The sequence below is a fragment of the Gavia stellata genome, chromosome 1 (assembly GCF_030936135.1).
Source record: "Gavia stellata isolate bGavSte3 chromosome 1, bGavSte3.hap2, whole genome shotgun sequence".
NCBI lineage: Eukaryota > Metazoa > Chordata > Aves > Gaviiformes > Gaviidae > Gavia > Gavia stellata.
Window position 1 is genome coordinate 79431454 of NC_082594.1, and position 16839 is coordinate 79448292.

The 16839-nt window shown below is 38.7% G+C and overlaps 1 protein-coding gene across 1 annotated transcript in view; it reads right to left on the reverse strand.

Moving 5' to 3' along the window:
• Positions 1–16839, reverse strand: part of PUDP (pseudouridine 5'-phosphatase) — a 79548-nt gene that overhangs the window by 41286 nt on the left and 21423 nt on the right. Inside the window, exon 2 of the mRNA XM_059830754.1 lies at positions 9955–10173. Coding sequence (XP_059686737.1) covers positions 9955–10173 — 219 coding nt within the window. The remainder of the gene's footprint in view (positions 1–9954; positions 10174–16839) is intronic.

The following is a 16839-nucleotide window of genomic DNA, read 5'->3' on the forward strand; positions in this document are numbered from 1 at the left end:
GCCATTTCCTCTTGTGCTGTCGCTAGTCACATGGGAGAAGAGATGGCCTGTGGTGGGCCACCAGCTGGATTTGACTCCATTCACCACGACTCTCTGGGCTCGGCCATCCAGCCAGTTTTTTACCCAGCGAAGAATGTACCTGTCTAAGCTACGGTTCGCCAGCTTCTCCAGGAGGATACTGTGGGAGACAGTGTCGAAGGCTTTACTAAAGTCCAGACAGACAACATCCACAGCCTTTCCCTCATCCACTAGGCGGGTCACCTGGTCATAGAAGGAGATCAGGTTGGTCAAGCAGGACCTGCCTTTCATGAACCCGTGCTGGCTGGGCCTGATCCCTTGGTTATCCTGCACGTGCCCTGTGAGTACCCTCAGGATGAACCTCTCCATAATCTTCCCCGGCACCGAGGTCAGGCTGACAGGCCTGCAGTTCCCCGGATCCTCCTTCCAGCCCTTCTTGTAGATGGGCATCACGTTGGCAAGCCTCCAGTTGTCTGAGACCTCCCCTGTTAACCAGGACTGTTGAAAATGACGGACAGTGGCTTGGCAAGCTCCTCCGCCAGCTCCCTCGGTACCCTTGGGTGGATGCCATCAGGCCCCATAGACTTGTGGGTGTCCGGGAGGCATAGCAGGTCGTTAACTGCTTCCTCCTGGATCATGGGGAGTTTATTTTGCTCTCCATCTTTGTCTTCCAGCTCAGGGAGCTGTATACCCTGAGGATACCTGGTGTGGCTGTTAAAGACTGAGACAAAGAAGGCATTAAGTACCTCAGCCTTTTCCTCATCCTTCGTGACAATGTTCCCTCCCGCATCCAGTAAAGGATGGAGATTCTCCTTGGCTCTCTTTTAGTTCTTAATGTATTTATAGAAGCATTTTTTGTTATCCCTTACGACCGTGGCCAGATTGAGCTCTAGCTGGGCTTTTGCCTTTCTAATTCCCTCTCTGCATGATCTAACGAGGTCCTTGTACTCCTTGTCACTTCAGCACTGAACCAAGATTTCAGTTTCCTCTGTTCAACAGTTGAGTGATTTCTGGTGTTCATGTTTCTGCTTGCAGTTTATTCATTTGAAGGCATAACTACATCACCACGCAGACAATCACACACTAAGCTCTGCCAGTACCTTAACCAGAAAATCCACTGTTTGATGGTCTTATAAATATGGACAAAGTCCTACAGTCTTATGGCTTCAGAAATACAGCTGGCTTGTGTCCTGCCAGCACAGAGTGTAGGAACAAGGTCACATAAATGCCCAGGCCTACACAGACAGTCCCACTGTCTTTTCTAATGTCTGTTTCAATCCCAAAAAGATGAACATAATCTATGTAAGAAAAAGCCCTTGAAAAATGAATGGAACTCCCCAAGGCCTTCTCTTAAGCAAAAGCATACATTGTAAATAGGACCACAAGAAGTTAGTATCCTAAAATTTACAAGGTAGCTTTTATGAAAATTAAGCTTCAGAATTACATTACAGGAGCTCCTACCTGGCTGAGAAGGCCTCAACTAAACAAACAGTGGCATTTTCAGTGACAAATCGTTTCATGAACGTCACAGTGTACCATACCTCTCTTGCTTCTCTTGAGTCCTTCCTTGGGTGCCACCTAGGTACTAATTACATCTAATTTCTAATTAATAGTATTTTAACCATTATGCAATCCCAGGAAGAGACACAGGAAATCAGTGGGCAATAGAGAAGACTCTGTGTGTGTGTGTGCGTTATGTCTTTTTAAAAATTTGTTACTTGAAAGCTAACATGTTCTGCTAGGAAGGACATTTAGCAGACACATCCCCATTTTTCCCACCCTCAAACAAAACCCAAACAGTTCACCAGGGTTTCTGCATCAACGATCATAGATAATATTCCTTTATAGTTTCCAACTAATTTAGCTACGGTGTTAACCAGTTCAAGAACATTTTGAGCTGGAACAGACAGCCATCATATACATTAATACCTTACATTCTTCCAAATGAGTGTTGTGCTTATTCAAACAATACATCTAATAATCTGAGAAATAGTATAACACAGGATTATGTTAGTTCAAGACAGTAAATAATGAAAAAAAAATAACCAAACCAACCAAACAAAACACCATAAATACAGCATATTCCTTATGCTAACTAAATAGAAGCATCAAGGAGCCAAAGAAATCAGTTTATATTGTGGAGTTTCCATAGATTCTGCCCGTTCATTTTCAGATTCAAGTGAAAAGTCAAGCTAAACTATTACAGAAAGCTAAAGGCTACATGTACAGAAATGATAAAAGCTTCAGAGAGACTTAATATGATCATTTTGCGTCTTTCTCTTCACAGTTGCTTTTTTTATAAAGCAAACAAATTTGAACTCTTAAAAAAACCCAAAATAGCAAAGGGGTATTTTAAAACTGATATGAAGATGACTTTCTATGCCCAAAAGCTTCTCCACAGTTCAGTCAGTTTAATGAAAGATAGTACTTCTCATTTAAAACCTTCCCTCACATAGGCCTCAAATCATTATGATTATACTAACAATATTACTGCTACCTACAACTGCTGTGTATCCTTTGACATAGTTTTGGGGACTACAGAAATACTTCAGAAAAAGTGAGTTATTTATGTCTTTTACTGATTAAATTGTCTTATGCCCCTCCCCAGTTGGTTAATGGTTATTTGATTATTTATCCAATTAGATTCCTGTGCTATTCTTTTATTTGTGTCTGTATTTTGTAATTGCAATATGTAATTTGGTCTCCAGTTAATTTTAATTGTTGAAAAGATACTCATTCTCCTTACTTCAACAAGCTATACAGGCCACTCTCATTTGACAATTTATTCATGAATACTATTAGTCACATTTATTTTATTGTCACCTGTAATAATAAGCCCAAGGAACGATTTTCTCCATAAACTTTTTGATAAGAAACGTGCTTCTTTGAAAAATGGGGTGGGGTATTGCAACATGCCACAAAGGTCTTTTTAATGGAGAAAAAACCCTTTATTTCATGGGCAACCAAGTCTTTCTCTATGTATATTTTGTTGTATCTATATATGCTTGAGTTTTCTTGTGGGGGAGCGCACGTAATTTATTTATTTATTTATTTAATCTGAGCTACTTACTCTTGTCCAAAAAATATTCATTTTTGTTTTCCTTTCCTTTTGTTTTTCCTTCATGTTTGACTAATCTGTTAATCTACTACCTCTTTTATCCTGTTTCCCTTTTCCTTCACTGGTGTATGTGCATGTGCATGTTTTGTTTCTCTTTCCCTGCTGTACTTTTGGAGCTCACCTACACTATGTAGCCTGTGCTAATATAACTATACTCCTAAGTCTTGTAGCTGAGATGCACCATATTCTGCAGAAGACACAACATGGCTACAGATTTTTTACAGAACACTGTCTTGATCAACAGACTTTTGCCCTGTGCACTGAAATCTTTGTTGGAAGAACTATACTGGTCGCCGTGCTCTTTTTTCACATAGCTTGCACACAAATTATGAGCCCAAATACAACTTTGCACTCTTTTTGCAGACTTTCAGTACTCCCTCTAAGATCTTCATATACATCTATCACAGCCTTGCTCTTCATTCATCACAGTGTAGACACAGTTAGCTTTCTACTCACACTAACAGCATGAGAACAGAGGACACCTGAACTCTGGGGCACTAAAAATCAAGGCTCTTTAGACAACCATATTCAAGTCCACTTCATTTTGCTGTAACATTACACAAAACAAGCTGTCCGAAAGCATTCAGTGTGTATTTGGAAGAAAATATTTACTGCTGAGAAAAAGACTAAAGGAAACCCAAGTGCTTCATGCATTGTTTAAATTAACTGTGTACATGCATTATGCATGTCTTGATGATTTATGTCCAGTTGCGCACAAATGGAAATCTTAAGGATAAATATAGTCTCTGTATGAAAAGACTGCTCCTCTTTTTCGAAATCATTTACAGCTCCTACATTGAATGTGGTATCAGACCAAACTTAAAGCTTTTCAAGATTTCATCACTCTCTTTAATCAAAGAAAAGCTAACACTACCACTCAGAGCTTTGTCAAGTTGATTGGATTTCTAGCCAATTCGATGATAATCCTTTAAGTTCATAAAAGCAATTCCATGGTAAAAACCTCAGTAGCCTCTGAACACTAAAAGCACCCAACAAAAAAAAAAAAAAAAAAAAAATCACACTTAGAACATGAAGCAGCTGTCTGTTCACTTAAGTCACAAACTGATTAAAAAAATATTTTTTATGTAGTTTGGTGTGCTACAACAGTTGCAAGCCCATCAGCACAGTGCTATTCATTATCTACACTTGCTCTCAATCCTCAAGTGAAGTCAGCATTGTTGCTGTGAAGGTGACAGTGTGACAGAGGTGGAGCTGTCCACCACTTGGTGTAATTGCCATGAATGCTTTAACTTGGTCAACCCTGAATTGGTCAGGCAGTTGGACTAGATGATCATTGTTAGGTCCCTTCCCATTGAAATAGTCTCTTCTATTCTATTCTATTTCTGATTCTCATGAGACTATGGAAACATAACTCTCAGATCCACCTGTTTCTTTTTTGTTCTGAGACATTGTTTAAAAATTCTATCTGCAATGGTATGTTATTGTGCTGGTTTTGGCTGGGGTAGAGTTACTTTTCTTCATAGTAGCTAGTGTGGGGCTACATTTTGGATCTGAGCTGAAAACAGTATTGATAATACAGGGATGTTGTCATTATTGCTGAGCAGTGCTTACACAGCATCAAGGTCTTTTCTGCTTCTCACACCACCCTGCTAGCAAGTAGGCTGGGGGTGCACGAGAAGCTGGGAGGGGACACAGCTGGGACAGCTGACCCCAACTGACCAAAGGGATATTCCATACCATATGACATCATGCTCAGCATATAAAGCTGGGGGAAGTAGAAGGAAGGGGGGACATTCAGAGTAATAGCGTTCGTCTTCCCAAGTAACCGTTATGCATGATGGAGCCCTGCTTTCCTGGAGATGGCTGAACACCTGCCTGCCAATGGTAAGCAGTGAATTAATTTCTTGTTTTGCTTTGCTTGCATGTGCGGGTTTTGCTTTACCTAATAAACGATCTTGATTCCCCCCTCCCCCCCCACTGTGGGGGAGTGAGTGAGCAGCTGGGTGGTGCTTAGTTGCCAGCTAGGGTTAAACCACATCAGTTATCCTTTCATTGAGCTACAAAAGTGGAGGTGGAAACTAATAACCTACTCCCTAATTTGGAAGTTAATTGGCTATTAATAAAGAATTCTATCTTCTCATCTTATTACTCTCTACCAGAGATCCTTCTGGTGGCAGAGACTCCCTGTTCACCAAATCGATAATCTCTTTTTAGTCTGGACATACTGTCACACGCATGGCCATGGAAAAAATATAAGTACTAAATTTTACACAGTTCAGAACGTCTGTCAACTGTGTTGCTGATTTCCTGGTAAAGCATTTTTGGGTTGCAATCCTTTAGGACTTAATGTGAAGGCCAAATGTTTGAAATCAGCCAAACAGCATCATTCTGAATTTCCAGATAATCGACTAATGTCTAGGAATTACAGGCTCACTGAGCCCAGCATGGACTCACTAGAGTTTCCTACCATTAAAACAGTAACAGCAAGGAAAAGAAAAGATAACATGGGAGGAAGTCTGTTTAACTGTTAAGGGCGTAACATGAATCAAGGTAACAATAGCTGAGCAAACTAGACTGCTGGTTGAATAGAACTGTTCAAGAAAAATATATAAATTACTTTAGAGCAAGTTGCCATTGGAACTTGAACTGGTTTTCTCTCTTCTCTTTTTGTGATTTCTGACTGGCTTCATTTGGTACTAAAACTGAGCTATGAAATTTATTCCTCATGTCTGCAAGAGACAGTCAACTGTACTTGAACTTGGAAAATAGTTTGCACATCACATTCTGCACTGGCTGAACAGGAGCTGCAACAAAGAAATCCCAGTTATCATGAAAACAACGCAGTAATGGAAAACATCTGAAAGGTATACACAACCACACAATCCTTAAAGATCTGTTCTTTGTGATGATGATGACCCAAAAACCAGAGACTGCTATGAAAGAGTGGCATTAATTTCATAATCCTGACATGATTATAGCAACTGTTGGCAGCTGTGTAACTTGGAGTTAGGTTTTTCTGGCTCTGTATATATTCTGGGTTTATGCTAAGCAAAAGGACATCTATAAATGTATAGGTAAAGGTACATATGCATGGTTTTCTTCTGCTCCACTTGTCACTCCTTACTCTTCTGATGATCCACTTCCCTGCAATGTAGTACTGCATTTGCAGAAACAGAAAGCCTATTGTGTTACTCTTGCAAATAACAATGTCTGTACTCTGACAGAAATATTTAGAAAAGCTGCACAAGTGGCAGCCCTGTCATTTTGTCAGTGTTGTCTTGGATTCCTTTCTCCACTGAATCAAAACCAACCTTCCCTAAGATTCTTTCAGAACTAAAAATAAATCTAACCGTGAAAAACTCTCAAACAGTTACCGGAAAATTCCATATTAGAAATGGATATATCATCTTCATAGATGAAATCTGTATTCTGGCCACAGCCTGATGTATTGAAGCTTGTCAGTCAATTCCGCCATACTGAAATAGTCAAAATTCTATCTTCAACCACTAATGCCTCAGAACTCTTGTACATTAAGTGGCATGGCTGTGATATAGCCTGTCAGGCAAAGAACTGCTTTGCCAATCATATATTCATACAACTTCCACACCATCCTTAACCATGACTGACATACCTGTCAATTACTTGATTTTGGAATTAACAGAGTTATCATCGCTGGCAGAAACATGCACATAGCTCATTCTATGTCCAGAAAAAAGGGCTGCTTTGCTTGAGTCACTTTCTCAAACATCGTTTGTCATCATTCAGCACTGCTCTCCATCAAACCAAATCTGAATCTTATTTTTTGGAAAAACTGTAGAAATTGATTGAAAAGTAGAACCTCACCTGTCTATTAACTGTCAAAAGGTGGCCAGAGACTCAGCATGTCAGAGTCATCTTATGCCATTAATAAATATGACAATTAACTTTCACTTTCCTGTATTTACCTGTAACTATCTGAAAGATAAGTTCAGTCAGAGAACATCGTGAACTCAAAACATCACCACAGTCTTGCATCTTACACAACACCAGCATGAAGTCCATTCTTAATTAAAGAACACTAAGAGGCTGTAGAATAAATCCACAAGGATTATATTAATAAATATCCTCAGAAGATACAAAAGAACAGAAGAAAAGTATCAGATTAAAAAATCTGATTATCAAACTGAAGAACAGGTCAGTCCTTAAAAAAATTAAATACTAAGTAGGTAGAGCCACCTCCTTCTAGATTATTAGCTGACATCAACCTGGTTTTCTCAAAATTCATGGCAGTTCAGCTTGTATCTCATATGCTGCTACCAAATAAAGTAGAGAACCCATTACTTCAGTGACCAAGGCTGCCTTTGCTGTCCACAATGGCCAGTGAGCATGAAGTATTTAAGTTCACATCAATTCAGCTTTAGAAAATAGCCTGAAGAAAATTATCACATGTATTTAGTTGAACTGAAAAGATAATCAGTTGAAAAATTCTGGCAATGATAAAAATGTTTACTTGCTTGTCCTAGTAAGAATTTTGCTTGTTTCATCTGTAATAGCCCAGCTTCAGCGAGCCCAGAATTCACTTTTTGAAGGCAGGAACAGCACAAAACTTCATGTTTCCTTCAGCTAATCTGTTCCTTCACCTCTCTGCAACTCTGTTCAAGCCAGCTCAGCCACATTATCACAATCCTCGGCAGGCACAGAATATCCACTTAATGGCATCTATAACCTGTGCTTTTACATTACAGTGACTTTTCCCTGTGTCTCCTAACATTTCACCCAGTCTGTCCATCTGGCATTTTCTAAGACCAGACTAGGGCTTTTTTGTTTGTCTTGCAAAAGATATAGCTGCAAAGTTAGTCCCAAAAGTTTGACATGAAAATTGAAAACCACATCTTTCCATCTTTCTTGTTTTCCTAGAGAGTTTTAACTAGGCTTACAGTTCTAGGTAGATCTGTAAGTAAGAAAGATGCAATTTGAAAAATCTTGCATATAAAAGACAACAGAGAGATAATTAAATACATTGGCTGCACAAAATACTCAAGTTTTTAAGCTGCCTAAAAAAATTACACCTTTTATTTTTGCTGCTTGTTATTAATTCCTAACATATCACAAATTTTTAATTTTCATCCTCTTAATGCATTATGAAACTAGGTATAAACAAAGCATCTAAAAATTAAAACATCATTAATATGCTGTAGAGATTGTCTGAAAAAGCAAGCACACATTCATACAGGTTAGAGGCTGACCTGCTGGAAAGCAGCTCTGTGGAAAGGGACCTGGGAGTCCTGGTGGACAACAGGATGACCATGAGCCACCAATGGGCCCTTGTGGCCAAGAAGGCCAATGGCATCCTGGGGCGCGTCAAGAAGAGTGTGGCAAGCAGGTCGAGGGAGGTTATCCTCCCCCTCTACTCTGCCCTGCTGAGGCCACATCTGGAGTACCGTGTCCAGTTCTGAGCTCCCTGGTTCAAGAAGGACAGGGAGCTGCTGGAGAGGGTACAGCAAAAGGGCTACAAAGATGATTAGGGGACTGGAACATCTTTCTTATGAGGAAAGGCTGAGGGACTTGGGTCTTTTTAGTCTGGAGAAGAGAAGACTGAGGGGGGATCTTATCAATGCTTATAAATACTTAAGGGGTGGATGCCAGGAGGATGGGGCCAGTCTGTTTTCAGTGGTGCCCAGTGACAGGACAAGAGGTAACGGGCACAAACTTGGTCACAGGAAGTTCCATCTAAACATGAGGAGGAACTTCTTTACTTTGAGGGTGGCAGAGCACTGGAACCAGCTGCCCAGAGAGGTTGTGGAGTCTCCTTCTCTGGAGCTATTCAAACCTCGCCCGGACGCATTTCTGTGCAATCTGCTCTAGGTGAACCTGCTCTGGTGGGGGGGTTGGACTAGATGATCTCCAGAGGTCCCTTCCAAACCCTTTCATTCTGTGTGATTCTCTGATTCAAAGAGAAAAAAACGTAACAGTTACACTTGTTATAGTGACATGTAGCTATATCACTTCTAATACGTTTTTTTATTCCTCCCCCTCTCCTCAGTCCTCCTTTTTTTTTTTTCTTTGTAAATTATTGGTATTTGCTCCAGGAAGTTTAACATTGTACAAAAAGTTAACAGCAATCCTAGCTTTAGGTACTGCTTGTCTTGCATGGCTGAGGACTTTTCTCTAAGCATTTCAGATGTAAATGTAATGGAATCAAAGTATGAGCTCACACCACAGCTAAGATTCATCCTCTTGCTTATCTTGAGGTATCTGGTTTAAGCTACTCATTCACACTTCCTGCACAATCACTGGTAAAAGACATGTATCTTCAGAAGGTGATGAAACTTACCTGTCTTAGCTTAACCTGAGAAACCCTCCCCCTCCATTGACACACAGCTGGCTCAGACACCATGCTTAAGTTTCAGTGTTCAGGTCAGGTGAGATGAATCCCAGCTGAAAGAACCCACAGGCTCATACATTTGCCTGCACATTTAAAAGTGTATTTGTGCTTAACAAAGCTGGACTACGCTCATAGCCAGAGAAAACTAACTTGCTAAGTTACACAGCTGCCAACAACAATTATAAAGAATATCTGGTTTACAAAACAGAATTCATGCACATTTACCTAGTCTTTTTTTTTTGTTTAAAACATATAGGAAAAAAGCTGTTCTCCAAGTAAACAAGAAAAAAAAAGTTTTCAGTACCCTTTAACAGTTAAAGTATCTCTTTAACAGGTAAATAACAGGTAGATTTGAGCAAAACTTGCTAAAACAAGAGTGATGAAAACAAATCTGAATGAGAAACTGTTTTGTGGAAGGCAGATTAAAACCTTCTACCTGGTTAGCATTTCAGTAATTCCATAAAGAGTTTATAAATTTTGAAGAGAAACATACCTGGCATCAATTCAGCAGTAGGGAATATCTTCTCCTGCTTCATTTTACTTTCATGTAATAACTCTTCTTTGGTTATTGGAAGATCTAGAACATCTCGAATAATCTGTGCCCCTTCTAGGGCTTTTTTACCCATGACCAAGGATTTCACATCCCAGGTATAGGTCTTTCCAAAACGCCCACAGATCTCTTCGAACACTACTGTATAGAGATGCTCGGTATCTGCCAAAAAAAAAAAAAAAAAAAAATTAAAATCATGTACAGCCAGCTGAGCAGCCAATCTTACAAGTAAAACCACATAAATGGTCACAGAGTGAACTGCCAGGAGCCAGAGGGCATATCAAAGTGGAAAAAATTGCCTCCCTTTATTTGCAGAGGGGAAACCAGACTTGTAAGATCACCTCAGAGGTACCTAGGTTTTCCAAGCTGTCACTTCTGTGTTAAGAAAAGGTTACTGAGGGTCACAACAAAGAACTATCTGGACCTGCTCTTTCATCACCTTTCTTTACTATACAGGTTAGCAAGAAGTGTCTTGATTAAAATACTCTATTTATTCCTTGCATGAGAAAGAAAAGAAGTGAACGGAATCTGGTACTTGGGGGATGTCATTACATATTCCATGTAAGTTGAAAAAAAAAAAAAAGATTTAAATAATTAAGAGTGTCTTTGAACGTAAGCTTCAGAGTGCCTTCAAAGACACTACAGTCATTATTACAGTGCTGCTGGCACCTCTGCATTTACATGTGATTACTCAAGCAGAACACACCCACTTGAATATCCAGGGGGTTTCTGGCAAGAGTAAACTTCAGGCTGAATTTTGCCAGTGAAACTATCAGCTTCTATGTCAAAGGTGTTTTTAGTTTTTGAACTAATTTTTTTTTTTTTTTAACTACAATCAAACATTCCTTCCTGTCTTTCTCCCAGACAAATCTTTGAAAAAGAAGGTCAATAATATTTAATTTAACACTAAAACGGGGAAGAAAAGTCCTTTCAACTCTTGGCTTCATTTCAGTAAAGATCTTGAACAGTGGCTTTTCTACCAGTCTGTTTATCTTTTTAAGTAGTCTCCTTTGAAACGCCAGTTACTGCTGTTAACCATGCTTTAATTTCCTTCTCATGCACGTCTTTGCCCTCTGTATCTCTAAAGGTATGTTTATTATTATCGCTTTAGCAATGAAAGGCAAAAGCGAGGAAAGAAAGTAGCTGCTCTTAGGAGATTTATTTAGAGAAATTAGGGACTTCACTTATCAACATGTCCTTTGCCATGTAAAAGTATTTTTTATAGGGATAATAAAATAGTGATTTTATTCATGCAGACAATGTCTCACTTTCTGAATATACAAGAAGTATGCAACAATTTAAGCTTTAACATAGATACTACGAAGAAGACAGACTGAATAAAGAAGAGCAGAGCCCATGACTACAATATATGCGAAGATATTCCCTGCAGTCTGACAAACGCTTGCCGCTTAACCACAGTAGTTTGCTTGTCCTGAGATCAGCAGATGATTCCAATCTGAAATCAAATGAGAAACATAGGGGCCATTTCGTATCATCGCACCTACCATCATGTGAACACACAGCAGTGCAGAAGACACGTTCTGCCGCCTGCCAGAGCGCTCCTCTCCATGTTCCTCTTCAGTAACTAGAAGGGACGTTGAGCCAAAAGATCAGCTAAAGACCCAACGTACTTGTCTGGACTGCTTAACAGGGCAGCAAATGGTTCACAAAAACGTCTTAGCTTAGAAATGAATGGAAAAAAAAAAAATAGCACCTGTACTACTTTTTGCAAATGCTTCTTAAACAACGACATGAAAAAAAGTGAAGAGTAATCTGGAGACCCATAAAACACATAAGAAAGGTATCACAGCAGAAACACAAGTAACTGGGTTTTGAAAAGTGTTAAGCTGGGTAACACCAGGAAGGAAAAAAAAAGAAAAAAACAGCAACAAAATCCCCCAGATTTCTTGATAATGCCAGGTGGTACTCTCTGCGAGCTGAGAAGGTGAATACAGAATACAGTGTTTAAAATTTCACAGTTCTCTCTTTCCTTTTTTCTGATACACTAATTTTTCTTCTATATCTCAGACTCACAAGGTGAAGGACATAAAGTTTTTACCCTAAGTTTAAAATTGAAACTGAAAATTAATCATCATCCTATTAAGTAATACATAACAAACTAAGCACAAATAAAACAAAACAAAGAATCAAAAAGTATAATTGTAGAACATGAAAATTTTCCTACAGGTGTCTGCGATAATTACATGTTAATCTATGTGAAAGTGAAAGACTCAACTGTATAGCTAAAGATACTCAATTTAATAGCCTCCTACTTTTTAAATATCACATACCAGACATGTGAATGGAATTTTCTCTTTCTTCTTAAAGAAATGCTTAATAATGTCCAGATTGTGGACCTAAAAATAATCTGTTATGCAATGTTGCAGTTTGCCAACTGAAGAGCACTCATGAACAAGTTTGAGTCAAATCTATTAAAACGGTTAAATGTTATCCTATTCGTATTGTGTTAGAATTCAGTTTTCTCAATGCTGAGAAAAAAAAACACCACACACACAAAACAAACAAACAGAAAAAAAACCAAACTGGTCAACACATCACAACTGATCACTGCCTACGTTTAATTTAAATGTGAGTTAGTCTCACATATTACTCAAGTGTTTAAAGCAGCATAAATGCTTGAACAAGCAGGATGTCAGAAAGCTTTCTTTCCTTCCCTCTCCTCATTCATTATCCATTAAAAGAACTGGCTTACAAAACCTCTAACTTTTCTTTCAAAGAGATCACTTTCATTCTGCCTGAAGTCATAGCATTTGGACCCTGGACATCAACTTGGTTGCAACGAAAATTATCATCATCTCAAGATTCATGACCTCTTGTAAGATTCTATGTATTTGTAATTCTTGAGAAACAATGCAATTCTAATTCTCATGATTGGATGAAAAAATCACAGAGGTGGACATTTTACTGGCTCAAATAGACATGTTTCACTACAGCACATGAATAGAAACTGAAATCTGGGGGAAAAAATTACACACACACGAGCTACACACACATACTGCAAAATCTCCAGTTGGAATCTGAGGAGACTGCTGCTGAAAAAGCTGCACTTCCTACATACATGTATAACAGATAAGGACATACATTCCTTTTGATTGAAGACAAAGGAAAGTCTGTATGTGCCCCTCATAATTACACAGCAGTAAATAAATACTAAATAATGATACAACTTCAAGATTTCTTATTCCAATTGAAATAGAGGCATCTCAAAAAAAGTGCATAACAAATACAAGGTAGGCTAGCTTTTTCACCACTGTAACAAGAAATAAACCATAGCACAACTGATTGATAAGATTTTAAGTATGGCAAAAAATCATAATTTCAAACTACTATAAATCTGCAATACAATGAGCAATTAAATCTCATGCACACACATGAGTATAACACATCAGTGAAATACAACAAGCAAGACAAATTAGAAGTTCAATTCAAGTGCCTAATTATAGGCACCTACTGGTACCTTAGACACCCCAGTAAGTCCAAGACATCCACACACAGTTGACATCAAAAAAAGTAATATGGGCGAGACTCACACCTTACTGCATGAGCAGCTGGATGCCCTACAGCATCACAAGTGGTAATAAACACACACATTTCAGCAAGGGAATCCAGCCCCAGCTGGTAGCTCCCATCAGGAATACAAGCTCAGAACACAGCAGGATACAGGTGGCAGTGGCCTGTTCTAACAGGGGGAAGGAAAAGCGAGACTTCTTAGTTCCTGCAATTTGCAGTAAATGTATAACCTCAGTTTCATTCTCTTCGGCCTTTCAAAATATTCTTCATCCTTCTAGCTCTGGTCCCTTGATAGACCTTTTACATGGACATTATCAGCACAACGTATGGTCCATCCACTCACTACATTTCACTGCGAATGAGTGATATTCATCCCCTAGCACATATCGTCTTCTAGTCATTTTTATAGCAACCCTTCTTCTATATAAAAAGCACAGTCAACTCCACTGGTGCTGTTTACGGTGTGTAAAAGCCAGTCACAATAAATACAAATAAAGTAACAAGAATGACAGAGGCACTGGATTACTCAATTTGTGATCTGGCACAAAAATATGCTGACGCATATTCAGGAAAACCTACAGGTAACTTGGAATCAGACCACAATGCATAACTGGAGTGTATGATCTGCTCAAATCATTGCAGAGCCAGAATTAGAAGTGCAGATCTATGTAGGCTGGGGGTACAGCAAGCACCTCTGCAGTATCTAAACCTCAGCTTTGTCAACCACTTACACATGAAGACATCCTAAGCCAGAAGATTATGACTCCATGAATGAATACAGAACTTGATTTTTTCAGAAGGTTGTAAGCCTTCTGAATTTATTAAAAATAATTTATTGTAATTCTAAAATAATCTCTATCAAGGAGATCAGGTTAGTAGGCATCAAAGGTCATCTTAGCCATAGGTCATCGTAACCATTGGTTCTGAGTTCTTCTTTGTTTGAATAACTCATCCCATCTTTGCATTCAGCTTCCCAGATGAAATACACCTACAATTTATGCTTCTGCTAGAAGTCTAAAGAGAATTTTAACTGTGTACATTCAATATATTCCACTAAGTCAAAATCAGATCCTGGACACCTAAACTCTGCAAGACTTTTATTTTGATGGGGGATATAGAAATGGTTAAAGGGAAGAATTTTAATTCCAGCAATAGGTTTCTTGTGTCCATACCTGTGAGGCAGATTTCTGTCCATATGTAGAAGAGAACCATCTTCAGTATTCAATTTAGCCAAATTCAAACACAATTAGTAATTTTTACCGAGATTTTGGCCCCAGATTGAGAAAAATCTCATTAGATTTTGTCACTGTCAATAATGAATGAACACACAGATGACTGATTTTGCTTTCCTATCAGTCTTTCATAATATTCCTTTAATCTCTTTAGGGGATGCAACAGTGTAAGAAGCCATACAAATTACTGAAATGCTCATTTGAGGTACAAAAGATAAATATAATTATAAATCAGAACATAATTATAGAAGTGGAAATTTTTGCTTTGCTTTTTGCAGCTCAATTGATGGCATTTAGCACAATATAAAGTGTTAACTTGCAGACAAGTCTACGCAATTGTTGAAATGGTGGGGGCAATCAACATTCTAGAGAGTATTAGATGTTTCTTCTACTTACGGAGTTATAGCAATAGTAATGACATTTACATTTTCTCTCATTTCTAGATTTAAGTGTAACACAGGCCTTTGTGTGTTTATTCTCCCACTGTATTAACTGAACAGTGTTAAAGAACACGGGATTTAAACACAGTAATGGCAAAAAGAGAATAGTGACAGATTTCCCATCAGAAAGACTAACTTTGTGAAGTCTTGAATATCACATGCAGAACTCAGTCAATGGTCCTCCAAGCTTTATGTCCACCTACTTCAACATCTGCAAAATCATGAACTCATGGTTCCCTTCCCTCTCTCTCCAGCATACAAAACACGTGGTTGATCAGCTCACTGACCAGTTGTGTCAGGTTTGTCAGACTCAGGAGTATAACAAATACTGCAGCACTGCATGAAAGCCAGGGAATGGATGTCTCTCAGTATGGCTCTGTGCTCTAAAGAGATCTGTCATCAAGCCTGGTGCTCTACAACACCTCTCCCCACAGGCAGTAGATGCTCTTAGCATGTTTGATCACAGAAGTGAACCAGTTCTTAAAATATCCATATAACTGAGGATATGAACATCAAACAGTGGTACATTCACCACATTTCCAAATGGTATGTGGACTCACAGAGTTCAGGAAACACCGCTGCAAAGATAAAACCCACATAACGATCCACAAAACTTCCAAGATCCTGCTGGTGGTTTTGGCAAGCAGGAAAGAAGAAAAGAGTGGGAAACCAATGGCCTCTGATCAGCAAACTTACAACATCCTCTCAACCCAAAGAATAACTCAGGATGTTACTATCCACAGTATCAATTACAGCTCCATCTCAAAAAAATTAAGAAGGAATAATACATTATGACAAACTACTGAAACATAAAAATACGACAGCATTATAAAAACCAGTCACTGAGGGAGCAATAGACTATGCCACTGAATAAAGCATGGTGCATGATTCATTCCCCATTCTTTTTCTATCCCTACCATTTCTTTCAGTGGGAATCTGAGACTGCCCCCTTAAGATATCAGCAGTCAAACAAGACAGACAACACCAATATAAGCAATGCAAAAGACTAGCAACTATACAACTGCTACTGGAACAGGTCTGAAATTGCAAAAAATAGTTTAAATCACCCAGAACCACTGAAAAATTAGAGCTGAAGGCTCCTAAGTCAGCAAAACAATCAGAAAAAAAGGAAAGGAGAATTTGAAGATTTTTTTTTTTTTTTTAAATAAACAATCTTCAGGAGAAAACTGTCTTGCAATTTGTGGCAAAAGGTCAGTCTTGCAGTTCCTTCCCAACATCCTTCCATTCACATTTTCACTACTGTGAAAGCTAGTTTAAAAATGCATTACTATGGTTACCCATGATGGCTAAGAGAATAAAACCAGCATTTTAACAGCTGACCTCAAAATTACTTACAGTAGCTTAGCAAGAGTGGGGATGAAGAAGGCAGGCAACAGAAATTACTTTTTGCGTGATAGCCTAAGTCTTACAGCACCAGTCTAGAAAATGAGACTCAGCCTTTCAATCTACCCTTAGGGCCTGAGCCTACTTCTCTAATATCCCAGGAGATTTTTGTATGCTATTATGTTATATACACATATAAACAATTTATATGCTTGTATATAAAGCATATAAACATATTTTTTATATATATATAGTGTGTGTGTATACACACATTGTGCTGG